A 19787-nucleotide genomic window follows, 5' to 3' on the forward strand; every position below is an offset into this window, starting at 1 on the left:
TTTTTTTTTGTGAATAAAAAATGGAAATTACACAGACGATAAATAGTCAATCACTCACATTGTCCTCAGACCAGCAGGAGAGAGAACTAACTGTGAAGAAGATAAGATCTGACTGACTCATCATTTTCCTGTTTTCATTTCAGAAAAGTTTTGCATTTGCACGGAAACACTTGAATCTCTATAGTTTGTGTGTATGAAACACACACATTGTCCCTCATCTGTCCACATGTGGAAGTGTCCTTGAACAACAATATGAACAACAATATGAAGCTCTTTGGGGGCTAATAAATCAGTACGAAGGAGCTTTATAAATAAACTCCATTTACTAAAACCTAACGGTGCACACACACACTTCTGTATGTGGTGAATGGAACACTCAGGAGTGCTTTCACACCAGCAGTATTTAGATTGACCTACTTTACCTTGGCCAGCAGGTATATGTATTGACGGATGTTGGTTTGTTGGGTGGTTAGCAGGATAACTCACTAACTTGTGGATAGATTTTGTGAAAAAATGGACAGGCTGACAGAAAATGGGGCAAAGAAACAGCGATTTGTACGATCTGGGACATATTCTGGATCCAGAATCCAGATGAAAAATTGATTTGATCACACAATCAAGAATGAATCCTGTTTTTGGAGGTGTAGCATGATCCAGATAGCTCAATGTACACATGTGGGAAGGCTGTGGTCCCGTCGACGTGACATTTCCATGTGGAAACAAAAAACTTTAGTTGCTTTTACTTTCGTCTGTTTACAAGACAGCGGTGCTTGGAGCCACTGACAACATAACTTTTTGACCGTCGCTGTGTAGACATAGAAAAACCACAACTTTTCCAAAGTTCTCCTTCAGCATACGTCTTTTTGAAATCGCTGCCGAAGAAAAACACAGCACTTTTCTGAAATGAAAATGCAAAAACCATGCTTTTTCACTTAAAAAGTTGCATAAACAGAGTCTTTCTTTGGTCTGGCCAAAATGTGTGAAAACAATGACAGCAGATTGAAAACCAAGGCGCTTCGTTATAGCACAAGGTTTTACCAAGAAGGCTGATGTCGTCGAATGTGCTGTACGGACAATGAAGCATGCAGTCTGGTCTGAAAGCAGCCCGTAACACACACTTTTCCATACGAAGCTTCTTCGGAGAGCTGCGTCGGCCTTGCGGTGCATTCAGGAGGAATTTTTATTGGTGGCTGAAGCCAAGACAAAAGTCACTCATCCATTCCTCGATGTGTCTCTGGCCGGCTGTTTGTGGAAGTGGTTTCAGTGACTCACATGCGGAGAAGCTCTGCACCGAAACGGGAGACGTCTCCACACATGGTGTGAGATTCACTTCAGCCCTGAGCGTTAAGGTGAATTCCTCCTCTTTTTATTGAGCGGGACAGACATATCGAGGCATTTATCAGCACTTGGCATCTTTAAAATCGAGGATGCGGGAAAGGCGGAGATATTTATCGGTTCTTGATCATTTCATTTTGACTGACTGACCTCGCGGTGACTGGCTGCCACAGCAGGGTCTCCCTTCGCTACATCTGTTTTTCCAGCACCTTCTGCAGAGATTTAGATGTTATTGAGCTTCTTCCGGCTGGCAGCAAGTCTGCGACGAAACGTCAAAGCCTTCATAAAACCCCAGAATGCATCTGAACCCGCTTTTTATCCCACAGAAATCCCGGATCAGCTCCGGGTTCTTGCCCACTTAGAGTTTATCGCCTCCGTCACCACTTCATCAGGGATGTGCATCAAAGACTCACCTCTCGTTCACCTCTTCCTGTACCTCTCAGTCTGTTGACCTCTGTGGCACAATCCCTTACCGTCCTCATAGTTCCAATGAAGTTTATTTAACTCTTTATTAAGGCAAACAGCCACAAAAAAAAATAAGCTTTTCTATTAAATGTGTTAATCAGGACTTTATCTCTCAACACAACTGTACATTCAGAGAATACATGAGTATCATACAACAACAGGGTGATAAAATGAGGAGCTGAGTGAAACATAAAGCTGAGATAAAATGTGCAGATAGCTCAGAACAACAGAAGCTAACTTTTACACAATCAGCTATTGTAGAGCTGGAGATTAGCAAAACAGTAACTGTTGAGACCAAGAACCAGCTGCGAGAAAACAGCTGAGAATAAACTGTGGGCTCAATGTTAAGCCATTTTGCAACTTTAAATAAATATTTGGATTTGTTAATCAAGTTTTGCCACCCTGTAAACAAATCAGCCATTCAAGTTTGTGAATGTATATAAATGGATTTTATATAGTTTTAAACAAGATTTGCATTTGTGAAAAATAGTTGAAGTTTATGTAGAATAATGCTGTTCACAAAGTACAAAACTGTGTTCAAGACTCTGAAGGTTGTGAATTTTGTCCTTATCTTTATACCTCTATCTGATTGGATGTTGATAAAAGGAACTGTCCAATCAGGGAGCAGACGGCTTTCTGTCCTCCCGTCCCGATTCAGACTCTTCAAGGAGAGTAGAATTGAGATTTGAGAAAACCAAAAACAGGAAACATGTTATCTCCTTTTTCTGATTTGAATATTAAAAATCAACAACCTGAAAAAGAGCCTTCATCCAATTTTCTATTGTGTGTTTAACACTTAAGTCAGGAAATAAAATATGACCATAAGTCATTATCTCAAGCTTGTTTTGCCAGAAAACCTGACTCACACAATTACACAACTCTAAGTTCTCTAATATGTAGACGTAAAATACCCTTATGTAGATGGCACTTTTGTAGATGATGTAAATGTCTTCATGCTTTGAGCTTTGTCGTGATCTTTCACTTTAAATTATACAAACTCTGTTGATTTTAATCACTTCATCTTCAGTCGCTGAAGGGCTGGAGAAGCTGATCTTCGGCAGTAGGTGGAGTCGGTCTGAAGGTCCGAAGAGGGAAGATGATGTCAGATAATGTCTGCTGTGGTCCTCAGGTCGTTTGTCTCTGTCAGTCGTCCCCGAGTCTCGTCTTTCAGGCCATGTTGAAACTGTCAGTGTCGCCTTCTCTGCGGCTCTCTGTTTTGGGATCCTCAACATCCACCATGAAATCATCTTTGGCTGTTTGCATCAGTGGGATTTAACACTGTGTCGCTGCTCGCTGACAGGAGGTCACCGTGCTGCACAGCTGCTGCTCACATACACAAACTCATACATTACGTTCAGTTTTCTTCTATACGGCAGCAGTCTGATCCAAAGCACACACATTGCACGTTGTTTCCACTTCGCACCAAGCCTGAAACACAGCCTCAGGAAAGCGCAGTCTGTTGACCTTTTACCATTCAGTACTTCAGCGTGATTGAAACATCTCAACATACATGGGTCATTAAAGTAAGACATTGGATAACGGGAATATTCACTCAAAATGCGATTATTTTATGTGAGATAAACATCAGGTGTGAAATATCTCCTTTCTCAGCCGGTTTGTTGCTTCGCATTCACATAATTCTGACATGTTGAACAGATTACATGACAAGGTTTGTCTCCAAATAATCATCTGTGTGACTAAACTAAATCTGGACTTTGTTAACTGAACTGTTACTTGTGATTTATTCACAGTTGGATTCAGTTCAGATTTAATTTCCTCAGATTTCTGCCTCCACCTCCAACTCGCTCTGATCACAGCAAGTTGGAAAATGTTATTCAAGAAAATGCAGGGAGAAAAGATATTTTTCATTGGTAATGCAAACAAATAAAATGCTAGACTTAAAGTCAGAACGTGGGTCCAAACCATGCACATCATCAAGATGACTCTCAATACTGGATATCTTTTATCACCACCAAAATCTAGTCATTTTTAATAAAGTTATGTGGTTAACAGACAAGAAACTGAGACGATACAGTTGCGAGATTGTTTCTAACAAAATTCAATAAAAAGCAGCTTTGAATGGCCCACAGTGGGAAAACAATATCAGATTATAAAATAGAGTATCATCTGCGTAAAGAGTTATTCATAACAGGAGCCATAAATCCCCCAGAAATCCAAAGTCTCTGTTATTTACACCAATTCCATTCTTTTTGTCTCGGCTTACTTGTTTGGAAACATGTTACCTTTGTTTGTTAAACTCATTCTGGGTGAAATCCAACGCAAAATGTGACCAATGAAAACCGCGACTCTCTGCCGTCGGCTGGTTTCGAATGCCTCAGATGTAAACTCCTGACTTCTCCCTCAAAAATCCACAGGTGTGTCCGGTTTAGGAAGAGCTGATGGCGAAACAGTTGCGAAACGAGACGCCCGAATTACAAACAGGAGATTCTCTTGAATGCAAATTGAGGGCGGGGGTGGACGTTGTTTAGATGCAGCAACAGTCTGCAAATAACCTGCATGTGTGACGGAGGAGTGTGAAACCTGAAGGCAGATTTTTCTCGTTAAATTTCTGAAACCTAAGATCTGTTTAGGGATTAGAATCAGTTTGAGATTACTCAATGAGTCTCTGTTGTATCAAAAAAAAAAAAAACACTGAAACATGAACTCACATACTCTAGATAATGAATTTTGATACAAACATCATGTAAATTTGACTTCAATCAGCTTACCTGCTCCCATTTTCAGACATTAAACCTTATAATTGTTACCTGGATTTATTTTGATTAAATTGCTTTAGAGTTGTTAAATTTCAACATTGGGAAGTTTTTCAATATTGCAGTGTGCAATATTGTACACAGTACTGAGAATGTCACCTGCTACTGAATCTTATCTGAGATAACCATTGTACCAAGGAAGTGAAAAACGGACACAAAGCTCTATTTCTATGCTTGATGATAGTCACTTTTTTTCAAAATCATCAACTGAATTCAGTTTTATTTCCATTGCGACAAAAGCAACAAACCCAAGAATTCCAGATGAGCAACCAGAGGAGATGGTGGAAAAAAACTCCCTGTCAACAGAGGTGGAGACTTTCAGCTTTTCTGGTTGGGGTTTAGGGAAAGAGGAGAGAGAAAAAGGAAAAAAAAAAATGAATAAGACAGAGACAGAGATCAAAATCAAATCTACTTGATTCAGATGTGATGGAGGCTCAAACCAGGAACTTTCAGAGTAGGTCTCACAGGAGTCTTAACCTATAGCAGTTTCACTAGAAAATCCAGGGAGTCCTGAACCAGCCCTAACTTTAAGTTTTACTTAATAGAAAAGTCTTAGAGACTGTCAGCCTCCCGAACTGAAACTGGGAGCTGGTTCCACATGAACCCTGATAGCTGGAAGCTCTGTCTTCTGTTCTACTTTTAGAGAACCTGGGAACCTCCATTAAGCCAGCATTCTCAGAACCAAGTGTTCTGCTGGACAGTGTGGGACTAACAGTAGATATGATGTAGCCTGGTTTTTCTGAGCTTTATATGTTAAAAGAAGAATTTAATAGTTTGGTTTTTTTTTTCTAGATTTATCAGGAAACCAATGAAAAGAAGCTAACTGGAGTGATTGGATCACTCTTGATAGTTCCTTTACCAGAAATTGGGATCATAAAGTTCACCATGACAAATCTTCTCAGCGGTGACAGGACAGGAGTGAGTGGGTTCATTCCAGAGAAGAGCTGGGGCGTCGGTGCAGTGACAGCGACCTGCACATCAGTCAAAGACATGCCTTTTAAAAAAAAAAAAAGAACGTCACAGAAACCGCGACTGTCACTCTGCGGGAGACCAAAATCACCATCGTCTGATCTTATTTTAGGACGCGTTTGAAGGGGAAGTCACGACGTCACTGCTTTACTTTTCAAAGCTAGAAATGAAATATTTCTCCAACTAAAACACTCTCATTTACAGAACACCATGAAGAGCATTATTCATGTTATGAGCTGAAATCATGAAAAACCGAAAACCACCGGGGGCCTTTACCATCCGGGCCGCGGCTTTATGTAACACATCTAAAAATCCTGTCAAGTGCTCATATGAGGCCTTATATGGCAGGGAGGGAAAAAAAACTGGAGCTCTGACACTTCACAGGAATAAAAACACTGCCATATTCAGAGGCTTCTTTGATTGGCGAGGTCAAACTGAGAGCAGCAGGTTCAGGCAACCTCAGATCTTCACACACGCTCAGTCAACATACATCCTGCCGCTGAGCACATTCGGCATCCTCCTCTCCTTGATGTTGCAGTAACGTGATGTAACAGCGGGCCCGGATGGCTCCCGTGGGTGCTGGTTAGTCGACTTAATGGACTGCCACAGCAAGCTTCAAAGCCTGTGAGTGAGGGGATGAAGGGCGGAGGGGAAGGAGGAGAGAGTGATGGGGAGGCAGAGGAGGCGTTAAAAGAGCTGGAAGAGCAGGGAGGGTGAAGAAGTCATCATCTGAGCTGATGGAGGGCTGACAGGAGCCGCGGAGACGTTAGCTCCGCAGATGTTCGGGGGTTTGGTTTAATCTTCACTGGGAAAATGCCTCCTCCGCTCCTCGTCCACATGTCAGGAAGCCACCTGCCCGGTTTTTTTCACTCGCCCTCCCACCGCTAGAATTCACCCATCTAGAGCCGGGATGGAGCATTTAACCCATCGTAATCCTCATTAACTTTAGTCGGCTAGGAAGAGTGCGCTGTCGCAGGTCAGCGCTCGGCAAACCTCCGGGGGTCAAAGGTCTTTCTCATGGATGTAACCTGTCAGTTGTGGGATCCAAACGTGGGAACCTACAACCCCACTGCTGGACGAAGAGCTCTGATGAAGCCTCTCGTGGCAGTGCTGTGTGGCACATCCACCTCCCTTTTCACTGGGAAAATCTAGTTTTAACACACCAGAAACATCTACATGTAGGGGATCAGAACAGTTTATAGGAAACACTTCCTGTGATCCCAGACTGAATAAGTTGTAGATTAACAGAATCAGTCCATCAAATGAACACAATTTCCCGAGTCGATTGTTTGGAAACTGGTGTTTCGTTAAATGTGATTTCTGGTGGTGTTTCCTGTGTCCACTAGAGAACGTGTGAACAATGGCACGGCTCTGTGATATCTTCAAGGTGGTTGCAGCTGTGGAATGCGGCATAAGAAAGAAAGAAGGGTAAATCATTGAGGAAGGTGGAGATTGAAACAGAACTGAGGAGGAGGAGGAGGAAGAGGAGGCACGTGGCTGGACAAACCACAAAGCTGTTCTGTGATCATTGTTCCTTTGATCGGGCTGGTAACGGCCTACAGACACCCTCCCACTCTGCTTCACGGCTTTTTTTCCCTCGTTCTGCTGCTAATACAGGCATGTTTGTACAACTGTCTCTGTGAGGACCGCCACTCACGGCCCCCGGTTCGAACTCACATCCTGAAACTGGCCTGGTGAGAATCGGGAAGTGTGAACGAGCCAACATCAGAACCAAAACCTGACGATCCAAATCAGACAAAACAAGTCAAAGATTAGATCTAAAAGTAGAGCAAAAAAAAAAAAAAGTTATTTGTTTCCAAAAATTGATAGAAATCTACTCCTTAGATTTTTAATCCAATTTCAAATCCAAGCAAGTTAAAAGCCTTGTCCCCAACCAGTCACTGGAAAGTTCAGAACCAGGTCCCAAATTGCCTTGATGAAAGACCGAGGTCCAAAACTAGAACTAGTCCATAACTAGAATGAGCACCGTTAAAAATGAGTACCAACCATGTATAAAAAGATGAAAGGAAAATCCATAGTCCCAAATCAATTTAAATTACAGCATAAAGCAAAATCAAAGAACAGAGACAAAAGAGGTCCAAACCCGAGTCAAAGCCAGTTCAAAGAATCCAAAACCAGAATCCCAAACCCTGCTTTGGAACATCCAAAATAACTCAGAAAAAACAAAAACCACATCTAAAGCTCAGTCAAGAAAAAAAGAGCTCGAAGCAGTCTGCAAACTGTAGTCCAAATAAAATCCAAAACAAGTCATTTCTAAAATCCGATCGGTCTTGAACCAGTCAAATTCTAACATCAGATTAAATCAATTATTTTAAAGTGGGTCCAACACTATATATCCAACCCTTTGTCCAGAACCAGACCAAATCCATCTGAAATACTGCCAATTTCCTGGACAAAGTCATTAAATCCAATGAAATACTCCCAAATCAGTCTAAAATCAAACCTAAAGGTAAATTCAAACTTCCTGTTTGTCAGTTGAGAAACTTCCAGTTCAGGAAGCAGATCCTGAAAACCGTTTCATCTTCACTCAGTTATTTTCTGCTGCTTTCCACTGGCACAATTTGTTGGGTTAATTCTGTTTCTATTTTATTGGTTATTAAAACAAATACCAGAAATACTAAATAAAGTGTGTGCGCGCACACGTGTGTGTGTGTGTGTGTGTGTGTGTGTGTGTGTGTGTGTGTGTGTGTGTGTGTGTGTGTGTGTGTAATGCCCATATGGACATAATGATACCCTGCATAACAAGCAGATAGGATTACACACACATGCATGCAATCATACTTGTATGCACGCATGTACCACACACACGCACACACACACACACACACACACACACACACACACACACACACTGTATATCTGTTTTTGCATAGAGGAGCCACCTCATATGTCCTGTATAAGCCTCCTAACTTTGATTTTTTTTCCTCCTTCTCCATTTGTTTTCTGTAGCCATAGAAATCAGCGAGCGTTACTTGTTTGATGCTCGACTCCATTAAATTCTTGAAGCGTGCGTCCAAACAAAATTGGATCTTCACCATGCGAAATGTTTCTCTGATTACTTTACAAAAGTCCAGATGAGCTCGGAGAAGTGTAACATGAAAGAGGGATGAACTAATGCCGGCTGCTTTCAAACATCTCGTGATCACGGAACAACAGCTCGAGCTGGTTGTGGCTGTCAAACCGCCTCCGGCTCGTAGAGCACGTCTCAGTTCATTCAGAGCTAAACGGTGTTCAAATCCCCACCAATTCTCCCAGTAGACATGTTTTTCTCTCACATTAAGGCTCCGTTTACACAATGTTCTCAAGTGAAAAGTGAAGACTTTCCGAGCGTTTTAGGGAGGGGGTTTACTCGACTTCAGTTTTCGTAGCCTGGAAATGCAACTTTTTTTGAAAAGCGGCTACTGAGCATGTCCAAAATGGCCATGGTAATTAGTTCTTTGGGGCATACGTAAGTGCAGATTCAAGTCTTTTTAAAGAGGATCCAGTTGAAGTTCACAAAACCCAACTGGACATGCAGCACCAAAGTAACCGAAAACTACATTAAACAAAAAAAAAAAAAAAACAGTTTTGGGTTCAAACATTCTAAAATTATTTCTACAACTGATTGAAATTTACTACTAGTTTGTTCTAAAACCTGCTTTTACAGTCGTAAGCTATAGCCCAAAGTAGACCCACAGTTTAATCCCTGACTCGTCCAAATGGTCTCAAAGATTCGTCCCAACCTCGGGCCGAACGACAGTTCAAACCATCAAAGCAGACTGGATCACTCCAAAACTAGTCTCTGACGAGTCCAAAGAATCGGGTCTGAAATATCCCAAAACTAGTTCCGAACTTGAATCCAGATTCAGAATGATTACAAGCTAATCTTCAAATATAAATATTTATCTGAATGAGACTGGAAGCCTTTAGATCTCGCCTTTATTTTCCAGTTTTGGCTTCAGGCAGCAGCAGGGCTCCTCGAGATTTGTTTGAGGGTTTCCATTAACTTCATCCATCTTATTATCTGACTGACTTGCTTGAAGAGCTTCACTTGGCTGATTATCAGTCTGACTTCATCACTCTGCCTGCTAAATCCTTCACAGCACTTTATTTAGGTGAACGGTCCCACTTCATTTAACTTTGTGGTCGTTTTTCCATCCCATCAAAAACACTGACTCAGCATCTTCATCTACACCTCCTCAGAACATCGAAGGGAGGAACCACTTCCAAATGCTTAGTGGTTCCAAATGGTTTGTGGTTTACCTGTAAGCTGCAGCCCACACCATCAAAGAATGTTTTAACAAGCGTGAATGAAGAGGAGATGTCCCTGCGTCGGAGATGGAGTCAGAAAATGACCGTTTTCACCCATTTCCATGGAGATCTAGTCGGAGTGTTTTCAAAAAGACGCCTTTCCTCCCTGTTTCTCTGGAGATGGAGTTAGAGCAATTTTAAAAAGTTTCACTTTGGAGGCCATTTTCAAAAAGTTGTCATGTAAACGGACATCCAAAACGCTGCAGAGGTTTTCGGCTTTCAGTTAGCGTAGCCTGAGTCACATTCTTGGAAAGAAATTTCACCTCTCATGGATTTGACTTCGTCAGCTTTTGCCCTTTCTTTGACTTGGCATCCAAAGGAAAGGAAAAACTCTGAGAAGAGAGGAAAGAGGAAGAGGAAGCAGCTACACCTGCAGGAGCTCTGGAGAGTCGGGCCGTTCGATCACAGCAGGCGACGCAAATCAACACTCGACTGATCCTTGACGCATATTCATCATCATCTCACGAGGAAGAAGGAAGCCCATGACGACTGTTTCCTAGACGCGATGTGATGCGAGGCAGGCGCTGCCGATCTGATGCAGGATCCATCCTGAAAGTTAAACTCTGGACTCCTGCGACGTCTTTAATGATAATTCTCCTTCAGCAATCAGCCGAAGCTTCGGTCTCCAGCAGCGTCGACTCAGAAGACTCTGTCACGCTTTTAAAATACAAAAAAAAAGGACCAGAAATAATTGTGTTGCATTCTGATTCAGTACATGTGACACACACACACACACACACACACACACACACACACACACACGGTGTAATTCGTTTAGCAGTGCTTGACTTCCTGCACAGTTTGATGTTTAAATTAAAACCATCGATCAGACGTAGGCTCTTATTAAACCCTCGCCTCTGGAGGGGTGTGTGTGTGTGTGTGTGTGTGTGTGTGTGTGTGTGTGTGTGTGCGTGTGTGTGTTGTGGATCCGTAGTGATTTGCCCTGTCCATCTGTTGGTCCTGTCTCACCTGTTTCCTGTGTGATGTGCTCTTTGGGAGCACGGGTCTCGTTGGTTCCGCCTTCCTGTTTTGGTTTGTAAAAAACCCAAAACAACTGAACAGTTTCAACAACCGGTTGAACGTGTTTAGCCAGAAAATTTAGAAGCTTTAGAGAAAAATTGTATTGGTGATAAATTGTCATATTTCTTACTACTTTAACTCAGTAACAGCTGCTGTAACTTTTGACTCTGTTTCAGCCTTTCTTTTGGCTCAGTGTTTGGCATGTGGGCTTCGCCATAGCTCTGTCTCCAACATGTTTAAGAACTGTTCAGCCATGCTGCAGCTCTTTGTCTGCCATGTTTCAGCCTTGTTTCTGACACCTTAGACCAGGTAACATGCCTGTTTCTGACATTTTTTAGTCTTACTTTGGCCTTTGGTCTCTGTGTGGCCTCTTGTGCTTATTTCCTGTTTTTGTTCGGTTTTTAACCCTGTTTCCGACATGTTTTAGTCCTGTTTTACCTGTGTGTCTGACATGTTTCAGCCCTGTTTCTCACATGTTGAAGCCATGTTTAAGGCATGTTTCAGCTCTGTGTCTGAAATGTTACCAACCCATTTCTTACATCTTTTACTCCTGTTCCAGCCTTGTTTTCACCCTGTTTCTGACATGTCTTAGTACTCCTGTATTTGTTTTAGCCCTGTTTCTGACATGTGTAGCCCATGTAATGACCCCGTTTCTTACATGTGTCCACCTTACTTAGGCCCTTTGTCTCTTAAGTTTGATCCGTGTTTATATCATATTTGCAGTACATCCTATGTCTGACGTTTTTAAGGCCCGTGTCTGATCAGTTACAGCCCTGCTACATCTTTCACTGCTGTTCCAGCCTTGTTTTAGCCTTGTTTTGGCTCCGTATCTAACAGCTTACCTTTGTCCCTCATGTTTAGAGCCTGTTTATGACACATTTAGACCCTGTTTCTGCCCAGTTTCAGCTCTGTTTCGACCACATTCTCAGGCTCAGTCTGTCATATTTCAGCCTCATTTCTGGCATGTTTAAACTGACTTGTTCTGTTTCTTGTCATTTCTTTTTCTAATAATCCACCCAACTTGCTCCAGCCATATTTCAGTCGTTAAACAGAGAAAAATGAAGTCACAGCGCACTTTGTTAGGGGCCTTCAGGTTTCAAGACGTTTCCTACAGATCCACGAGTAAGAGAGCATCACGCTGGAGAAGCTATATTTGTTTGTTGTTTTGTGTGAATCAGCTGCGAGCGCTGCACTTCTCTCTAATAAATCTAACCTGAGAACAACTCGACCTTTAGAAATGTATTGAGGAAGGCACTTTCCAGGTCACCGAGCTGTTTTTGTGCAGCGTTTGACGCTCCACGTTTCATCACATTCTCTCATCTCAATTGATTTATCTGTAACGTCACGGCGGCCTCGTTACCGGAGGAGGAGGCGGCGCGTCAGCAGCCCTCCTCTTCTCTTTCCCCTCCTTTATCTCCCCTGATAGAAGACTCGTCTAAATCTGTCACCACTTGTTAAAACTTCCAGGTCCCTGAGACCTGCAGGTCAGGACAACCAGGACCGACAAACAGAGATCCATTTTGAGATTTATTCATTAAAAACGGTTGTTTTTCTAAATTTCTGGGTTTGCGTTTGCCGTGTTTCGGCCGGTGGTGACGGTGTTTGGTGACAGCTGCGGGTCAGCATGCCAGGGAAGTGAAAATATGGGGTGTGTAAAGGTTTTCACACTGAATGTACTTTGGCCTGTGATTCAGGAGGCTGATGCATGTTGATCGTGATGAACATCTGGTTTCAGACCTTTTCATGGATCAAGTCAAAAACAGCCGTAGCTTTTTGTGTGTTTTGACATTATTCAGTCACTCCAGTAGTGATGATGACGTATTTTCACCCATTTCTGAACAAAACGTTAAACATTCAAGTGGAAGTGAATGGTTTATCCTTATTTGTATTGCTTGACATGCAGTAGCTTCTTGGGTTGTAATCATAAATTTAATCATGAAATCAACCAGCAGCGCCAGCCCGTGGCCTGGCATGCTCACTGCATCTTCTTCAGTGTTTCTGCTGTTTTTGTGAAAATGGACGTTGCTTGTGAAACTTTTCTGAAACGTTTCACTTAAACCTTTTTCCAAACAGGGCCGTAAAAGTGTTTAAATGGTGAATTATGTGTGATATTGTTCAGTTTCACGTCGCTTTGAAAGGTCTGGTGGTTTATTTTGGATGTCATCGTGAATCTTCGCATTGGATTTGACGTCTTATTTTCAGTTTGATTTTTGGGCCTCATATAAGGTTGATTCCAAATTCCTGCATTGCTGTTGGCATAAATGTTGCATTATATAAAATTCTTCTTGCGGATTAACTTTTTCTTCAAATTAAGCCGGTAAGGGATTTTTTCTGATGCATAAAATGTGAGTGCAGACTTGCTATTGCATGTGAAAGGTTAAAAACATCTTCACAAAGTGATATAAATCTACATTTAGGAGTTTGAAAATCTTCAGAACAATTCATCATGAGGTATGGAGGAAAAAAGATATTGAGGCGGATTAAAGGAGTGAGTTCTGAGGTCGCTGACGATACACCTTGAGTGTGTGTAGAGACAGGGGAAACATTCCAAACAGGCTCCAGCTCTCTGTACGGACCAAGCTGATATGTTTCCCCACTCGCCCTGCATGGTTTACTCCAGTGACTCGGTCCCCTCCACCTCCTCATGCTCCACATTCTACTCTGTGATCCTTACATAATCCTCCATCATGTTTTTTGGGAGCTCTACATTTAGCTTTCTGCTCCCGACATTCACCCGGCAGCATCCAGGCTGACACATTTAACTGTGGAACAAAAAAAAAAAAAAAAAGATGTCACCTCGGAGCGCTTGTGATGTATTTTCCTCTCTAAAACTTTCCCAACTTCATCTGGCCTAAATACACTAGTGGGATTGTTTAAAGCTCGGTGCTTAATGAGGGCTCTCCTTCGGATTAGACTGTGGTGGTTGGTACATCATTTCTACATCAGAACAGGTTTTCAGTATGTTTGGTCCATTAATTTGAGAACAGACAAGAAGGTTACTAAACAGTTTAAAATCAGAGACCAACAAAGAGAAGCAAATGACAGAACCGTTTAGAAAGGTTCCAACAAGACACAAGTCGGTTATCTCTGTCAGGTTTTTCGTTCTTTTATGGAGACACCTAATAAAGGTAATGAACAGTCATGTTTATTCCTTGCAGTGTTTGAGATTGGTCTCAAGACCACATTTTCAAGGGCTTCTAGGATCTCTGGCCCTTGAAGTCCTGGTCTTGCCTTGGTCTTGGTTTTGGGTTTGGTGGACTTCATTAAAAAACTTCTTACCACTTTCAGTCAGGCAAAAACAAATGACAGCAATTGACAAAATAGTCATCAGACTAACAAGTGCCCAGACACGACCAAACACACGTCAGATACCAACAGGTACTGACAAATGAGAGGATATCTGCAAGTCATAGAAAATCTCAGAAAAGGTCCAGATGAGACGAGATGGTCGTTTGCTGGTTTTACTCAAGCCCAAACAAAGACAAACAGGCCGACGGGATGTTGTGTAATCCTGCCTTCTGGGTCCAGTTAGGATCTGCTTTCTAATATTTATGAGACTGATGAAAGGCAACAGTGAGGATTTAATGGGAAGTCTGTATCCTCCGCTGACGGCCGTGTTTTCAATGTCTGCTTGTTTACAGGTCAAACACAACGGTCTTATCCAGGAGATGAACCATCCGACAGCGGGACGCATCGCTGTACCTGGTACACACACACACACACACACACACACACACAGCTGTCCTCTGCCTCACCCTCAGCCCTCTCTGTTTGACACCAGCTTGTTAAACGGCGTTTTTCCTAGAAGGTTTGTTTTTTTCTGTTCATCGGGATGCAGTTATATGGATGTCCTGCCGACACGCCACAGAAAGCCGCTCCGAAGGGACGAGCCTCTGTCTGAACTTTTTCACGGACACACAAACAAATACTTTCATCAAAACCACAAGATTGAGCTCAGCAGAAACACACACGCATGCACGCACACACACACGGCCTCGTCCGCGGGGATTCAGCGGGTTTGATGGATCTCAGCGTGTTTCCACTCGGAGGAAGCTGTTTGTCCACCTCTGCGTATTTACAGTCTAATCCGTCTTCGAACCCGCGAGTGTGTGTCGGTCCCGGCAGGAAGACATCCATAACGAGCAGGCAGGTCGGTGTGTGTCGGCTTGGCGTCAGGCCGTTTCCTCAATGAAGCCTTCTGAACCAGTGTCAAATTTTTTCCATGAAAATAATCAGGTGACCAAGATTTACTGAACTGTTTGCCTGCCAGATTCTTTTCTTCGTGTCGGGGAACAAATCCCCTCAGGTTGGATCAGTAGACCTTTATTAACTACTTGAATAGTTTACATTAACTTGATGATTTCAAATATTGTATTTTCCAGAATGCATGTCGTACAACATGAGTTGCATTTGTCAAAAAATGCATCCTGAAGTGGAAAATGACACATGGTCACACGTCCCAAGCATTTTTTCCATGAGCAGAAGTGATTGGACATTAGATTATCCTCGGTTTCTCTTCAATAACCATCTGTTTTCTTGTTTTTGGCCTTTATAGCCTAACGTGATCTGTTTTTATTGCTTTTCTTCAGTCACTCACAAGTTTCTCACAGACTCTTTCCGATTATCTTTTTCTGTTTCCGAATTTTACTTAAATACGGTAAGAACAGAAATACTGTAGCAACTTTCTGCTGTCATACAGTGACATCTAGTGGTCACCAGTGATATGCACCAGTATAATTCCATTTCTAAGTTGCTTCCTAATATGAGTCTCAGGAACAGGCAAACGACTCAATACTCAATAGATTGTGACCTTTTTGAAACCACACAGGCATGCGAGGACAACAATACACTATAAACAACAACAACGATGAGAACACGGTCATTCATATGGACAGACGACCAAGTAGGATTGTTATTACAGTGACGATCGACTCGAAAACTACCAAGTCCAGGAGAATCTGGACTGAGAGTCATGATACTGTGGAGGAAAACCTTTCAGTCCATCTACTGACCATCTGCAAAAACTCCATTTAGCATGGCTGCGATGTTCATGCACACTAACAACATTTCAGAAAAGTGGCATTTCCATGGAGTTTTCAAAAAGTTCAGAATGCTTCAGTGACTCCGAGCACCGTTGTCATGTAAACAAACCTAAACAAAGTTTCCGTTTCCACTTGAACACATGTTTTAGGGATGGAAAGTCTCAGAAGAACTGGTTGATTTGTAAAAGCTTAATAAGTTTGTTCCCATTGAAGAAAAATATGGATAATCCTCTATTTTCCTTCTTTATTTTCTTTTTTTTTTCTTTTGAGCTGTCTGACAGTCTGAGTAACGAAAGTCTGGATTTCATGAATCTATGAAGCTTCTGGTTTCATTCAAAGACATAAAGAGAGAGTGACAGTGACTGACAGCAGGAACGGATGGTTTCCATCTGATGGACACACACACACACACACACACACTCCCACTCTCACACATACACACACACACACACACACACGCGCACACACACACACACACACACCATGTAATACGACATCTTGTGAGTTTCCATTTGTCCTGTTATCTTCTTTCCTCTTGTGATTTACAACAAACCATAGTGTGTGTGTGTGCGTGTGCGTGTGCGTGTGCGTGTGCGTGTGCGTGTGCGTGTGTGTGTGTGTGTGTGTGTTCACAGCCTTAACAATATCCTTTTCTTTGCTCTGAACTCTTCTGTTCATCCCTGTTTAGTAAACAACACCAGACACAAGTGCATGCCAGTGTGCACATTGTGTGCGCATGTGTACGATGTTTGTGTGAAACTGTCCACTGTGCATGTCTACGTGTGTGCGTTCGTGCATATGTGTGTGTGTGTGTCGGTTGTCCCTCAGAGGTTAATTGAGTGTGAAAACGTGCTGCTCAGAACATTCATTGGCCGCCCTGTTGATGACATTCCTGTGTGTGTGTTTGTGTGTGTGTCCACGCGCGCGTGCGCGTGCACGCACACTGTTTTCGAGCCAGGAAATAACTGAGAACAAACAGTAACAGAAGTGTGTGTCCATTAATAGAGGCCACAGCTGATGTTATATAATTAAAATAGCTGAAAGACTGAAACGTGATGAACAAATAAAGAAAATTAGGGCTTTGTCCTGCAGGTGGCGCTAAACTGACACCTATTCAGAACTGTCCAACTAATCATTAACCAGTATTCTGTAACTTCCCATGACCACTTATCAGTAATTGGGATTATCTGTAATTAACCAGTAGGATTAGTTTCTTGGTGGTTCTACTAGAACATGACGAGCCAGGGCTTGTGTGTGTGTGTGTGTGTGTGTGTGTGTGTGTGTGTTTGTAAACCAGTGAATCAATCATTGGATTTATAAGTAATGAACTTCAGGCGCACCGAGAAACCTTCTGTGTGTGAAAGTGAAGCACCATTAAGTTCAAGTAGGTTTTTTTCTGTGATTAATCAGATTTAATGGATTAATCCATCCCAGTTCTAGTTCGACACAAACTCTGCAGTTTGGATGTAAAAAAAAACAAAAAGAAAGAAAGAAAGAAGAGAGAGAAATGTGATGGTTGAATGAAATGATTACGTAACCTTATTCCTTAATTATTTGCCCTGACACCCCCAACGCACACGCACACACTCTTGTGATGATGCACGAGTGGCCTCCAACACCACACACACACACACACACACACACACACACACACACACACTGTGAGAGTTCGGCTCATTAGTGCTGTTCTTTAAAATCAGCGGATTGTTATGAGTTTCCCCAAATAAACTGTTTTGTTCCCGTCGTTCCTCGCTCGCTGCTGAACAGAAAAGACAAAGAATAAACCGAAAACAGAATCTCACAAGGTCAACGGTCATTGTTTCTTCATTTTTTTTTTTTTTTTTTTTTTTTTTTTTTTAACGAGCGTGCACAGCTTTAAAAAGCATGTGGTACAGTGATTCAAACAAACATTCAATGAGCTTTTTGTCTTTTGTTTGTGAGATTTTTTTTTGTGAGAATTCTGCGTGATGATTTCCAGTTTTATCTTAGAAACACGTTTAAATTAACCTTAAAATACCAGAGATTTTGAATATATGTCTTTAATTTTTCTCCTCATATCTCTTGAAAAAGTGCAAACATTTGAAAATCAGTTGGCTTTGAACTGAAGATGATTATTTTAGGTTATTGAATCATATTATATTGTGACCGTGTCAGAAACCCCACGAACATACGAGCTGTTTGTTTGTTTGTTTGTTTGTTTGTTTGTTTGTTTGTTTGTCTTCAGGTCCAGCCGTTCGGTTCAGCAGCTTCTCGCCTGCCGGGCCGACGCCCCCTCCTCTGATTGGTCAGCACACGGTGCAGGTGCTCCGGGACACCTTGGCCTACAGTGAGGAGACCATCCAGGCCCTGCTGGAGTCGGGGGTGGTGGTCCAGAACCGAGTGTCCTGATTGGCTCAGAGGCAACGAGACGCCGACAAGAACAAGGACAAACAGGTTCAATCCAGCTGAATGTCCTCAGAGCTGCACTCCACTTTTATTCTTCATAGAAGAGCATTTTTCACAGCTAATTCTTCTCTTTAGGAAGTGATTATTGCTGATTTTCTACTGTGATATGTATATAAATTGTGTTTTTTACACAGTATGCACTATAAATATCACTCCTTCTGTGATACAAACAATACCTCATCACAATCATACAATCAACTCAACAGGATAACTGAAATCAAACACTCCGATCAGTTTACAGCAACAGTCCAATAATGTAAAAGCAACATTTATAATGCAACTTTAGTTGTGCTCCTTCAAACACTGGACTCATAAACAGCTTTAAAGCCCAGTTCTCTCCATTGTCACTCCACCACTTGTAAAAATATGTGTTTTTATGACTGTGGTTGTAACTTTTTACGAGCAGCTGGTTGTGAATAAAGTATTTCCATCATCTGCACATCAGAATCTGATGATCGGACACTTTTATAGTTGTTTTTCAGCAGCGTGGATGTTGGTATTTGTCTTTCTTTAATGGGATTTCCTGATCCGATGGTGCATTTCAGTGAACAAGCAGGTGTCTGACCAACGTGCACGACGTTCTAGGAAAGAAAAAAAAAAGTATTTAAATAAACGTCAGAAACCCAAGTAAACAGTCATCAATCATGCATTTAGAAAAGTAACTGTGGAAGCAGGATTCAAAGGGAGGAAGCATTAAAATGTTTTCTGAAGGATTCAGACTATGCAATCTTGATAAATCCTACAATGAAGTCCCCCATGTGTTGCTTTTGTGTGTTGCACCTAATTTAAATAATGAAATCCCATTTTCAGAGAAATAACAACCTCCCCCAACATTTCCTTCATAATGGTTTGGTCCATGTTTACTCAATACACCCAAGTTTATTAACAGTAGTTTAAGTGGAAATTTTGCTGTGTTAGTCACATTCACCCATTCACACACACATTCACACACCAGCGAAGGCCCACGTCTGCCATGCAGTCCATCCATGGGAGCAGTTAGAGGTTGAGTGAATTCTCAGCAGACCAGTCCGAGGGTTCTTCAGGATTCTTCTCCACTTGGTTTCCAGCTAGAAGATCCTGCCGAGTCCTTTAGAACCTGAAACAAACATCCCTGTCGCCCACCGGGAGCATTAGCGATTCAGCTCGCGTGCATGCAACCTTCTCTTGACTTGTTTACATCTCAGATGTCCACCGAGACGTTCGTCTTCATGTGGATTTCATCTGAACACACAAACCACTGACCACACACATTTCCACTGGGATTTTGAGCACAACAACTACCTAAAAAAAAAAAGAAGAACCCTGTAGAATCCGACTACGTTGACCAACTTTTTTTCAAAGCAACAGGCCGGGATCGGGCTGCTGCAATCAAGGATGCACGCATGAGTTCAAAGATTCAGACTGGATTGTAGCCTGCAAACAATAT

The 19787-nt window shown here is 42.1% G+C and overlaps 1 protein-coding gene across 1 annotated transcript in view; it reads left to right on the top strand.

Annotated features, from left to right (window-relative positions):
- The window catches only part of LOC115394609 (succinate--hydroxymethylglutarate CoA-transferase), a 67025-nt gene extending 48231 nt beyond the window's left edge, over positions 1-18794 (top strand). Inside the window, exons 13-14 of the mRNA XM_030099954.1 lie at positions 14516-14579; positions 18141-18794. Of these exons, the coding sequence (XP_029955814.1) occupies positions 14516-14579; positions 18141-18304 (228 nt within the window). The 3' untranslated portion in view covers positions 18305-18794. The remainder of the gene's footprint in view (positions 1-14515; positions 14580-18140) is intronic.
- Positions 18795-19787: the final 993 nt, after the last annotated feature.

The sequence above is a fragment of the Salarias fasciatus genome, chromosome 9 (genome assembly GCF_902148845.1).
Source record: "Salarias fasciatus chromosome 9, fSalaFa1.1, whole genome shotgun sequence".
Classification (NCBI taxonomy): Eukaryota; Metazoa; Chordata; class Actinopteri; order Blenniiformes; family Blenniidae; genus Salarias; species Salarias fasciatus.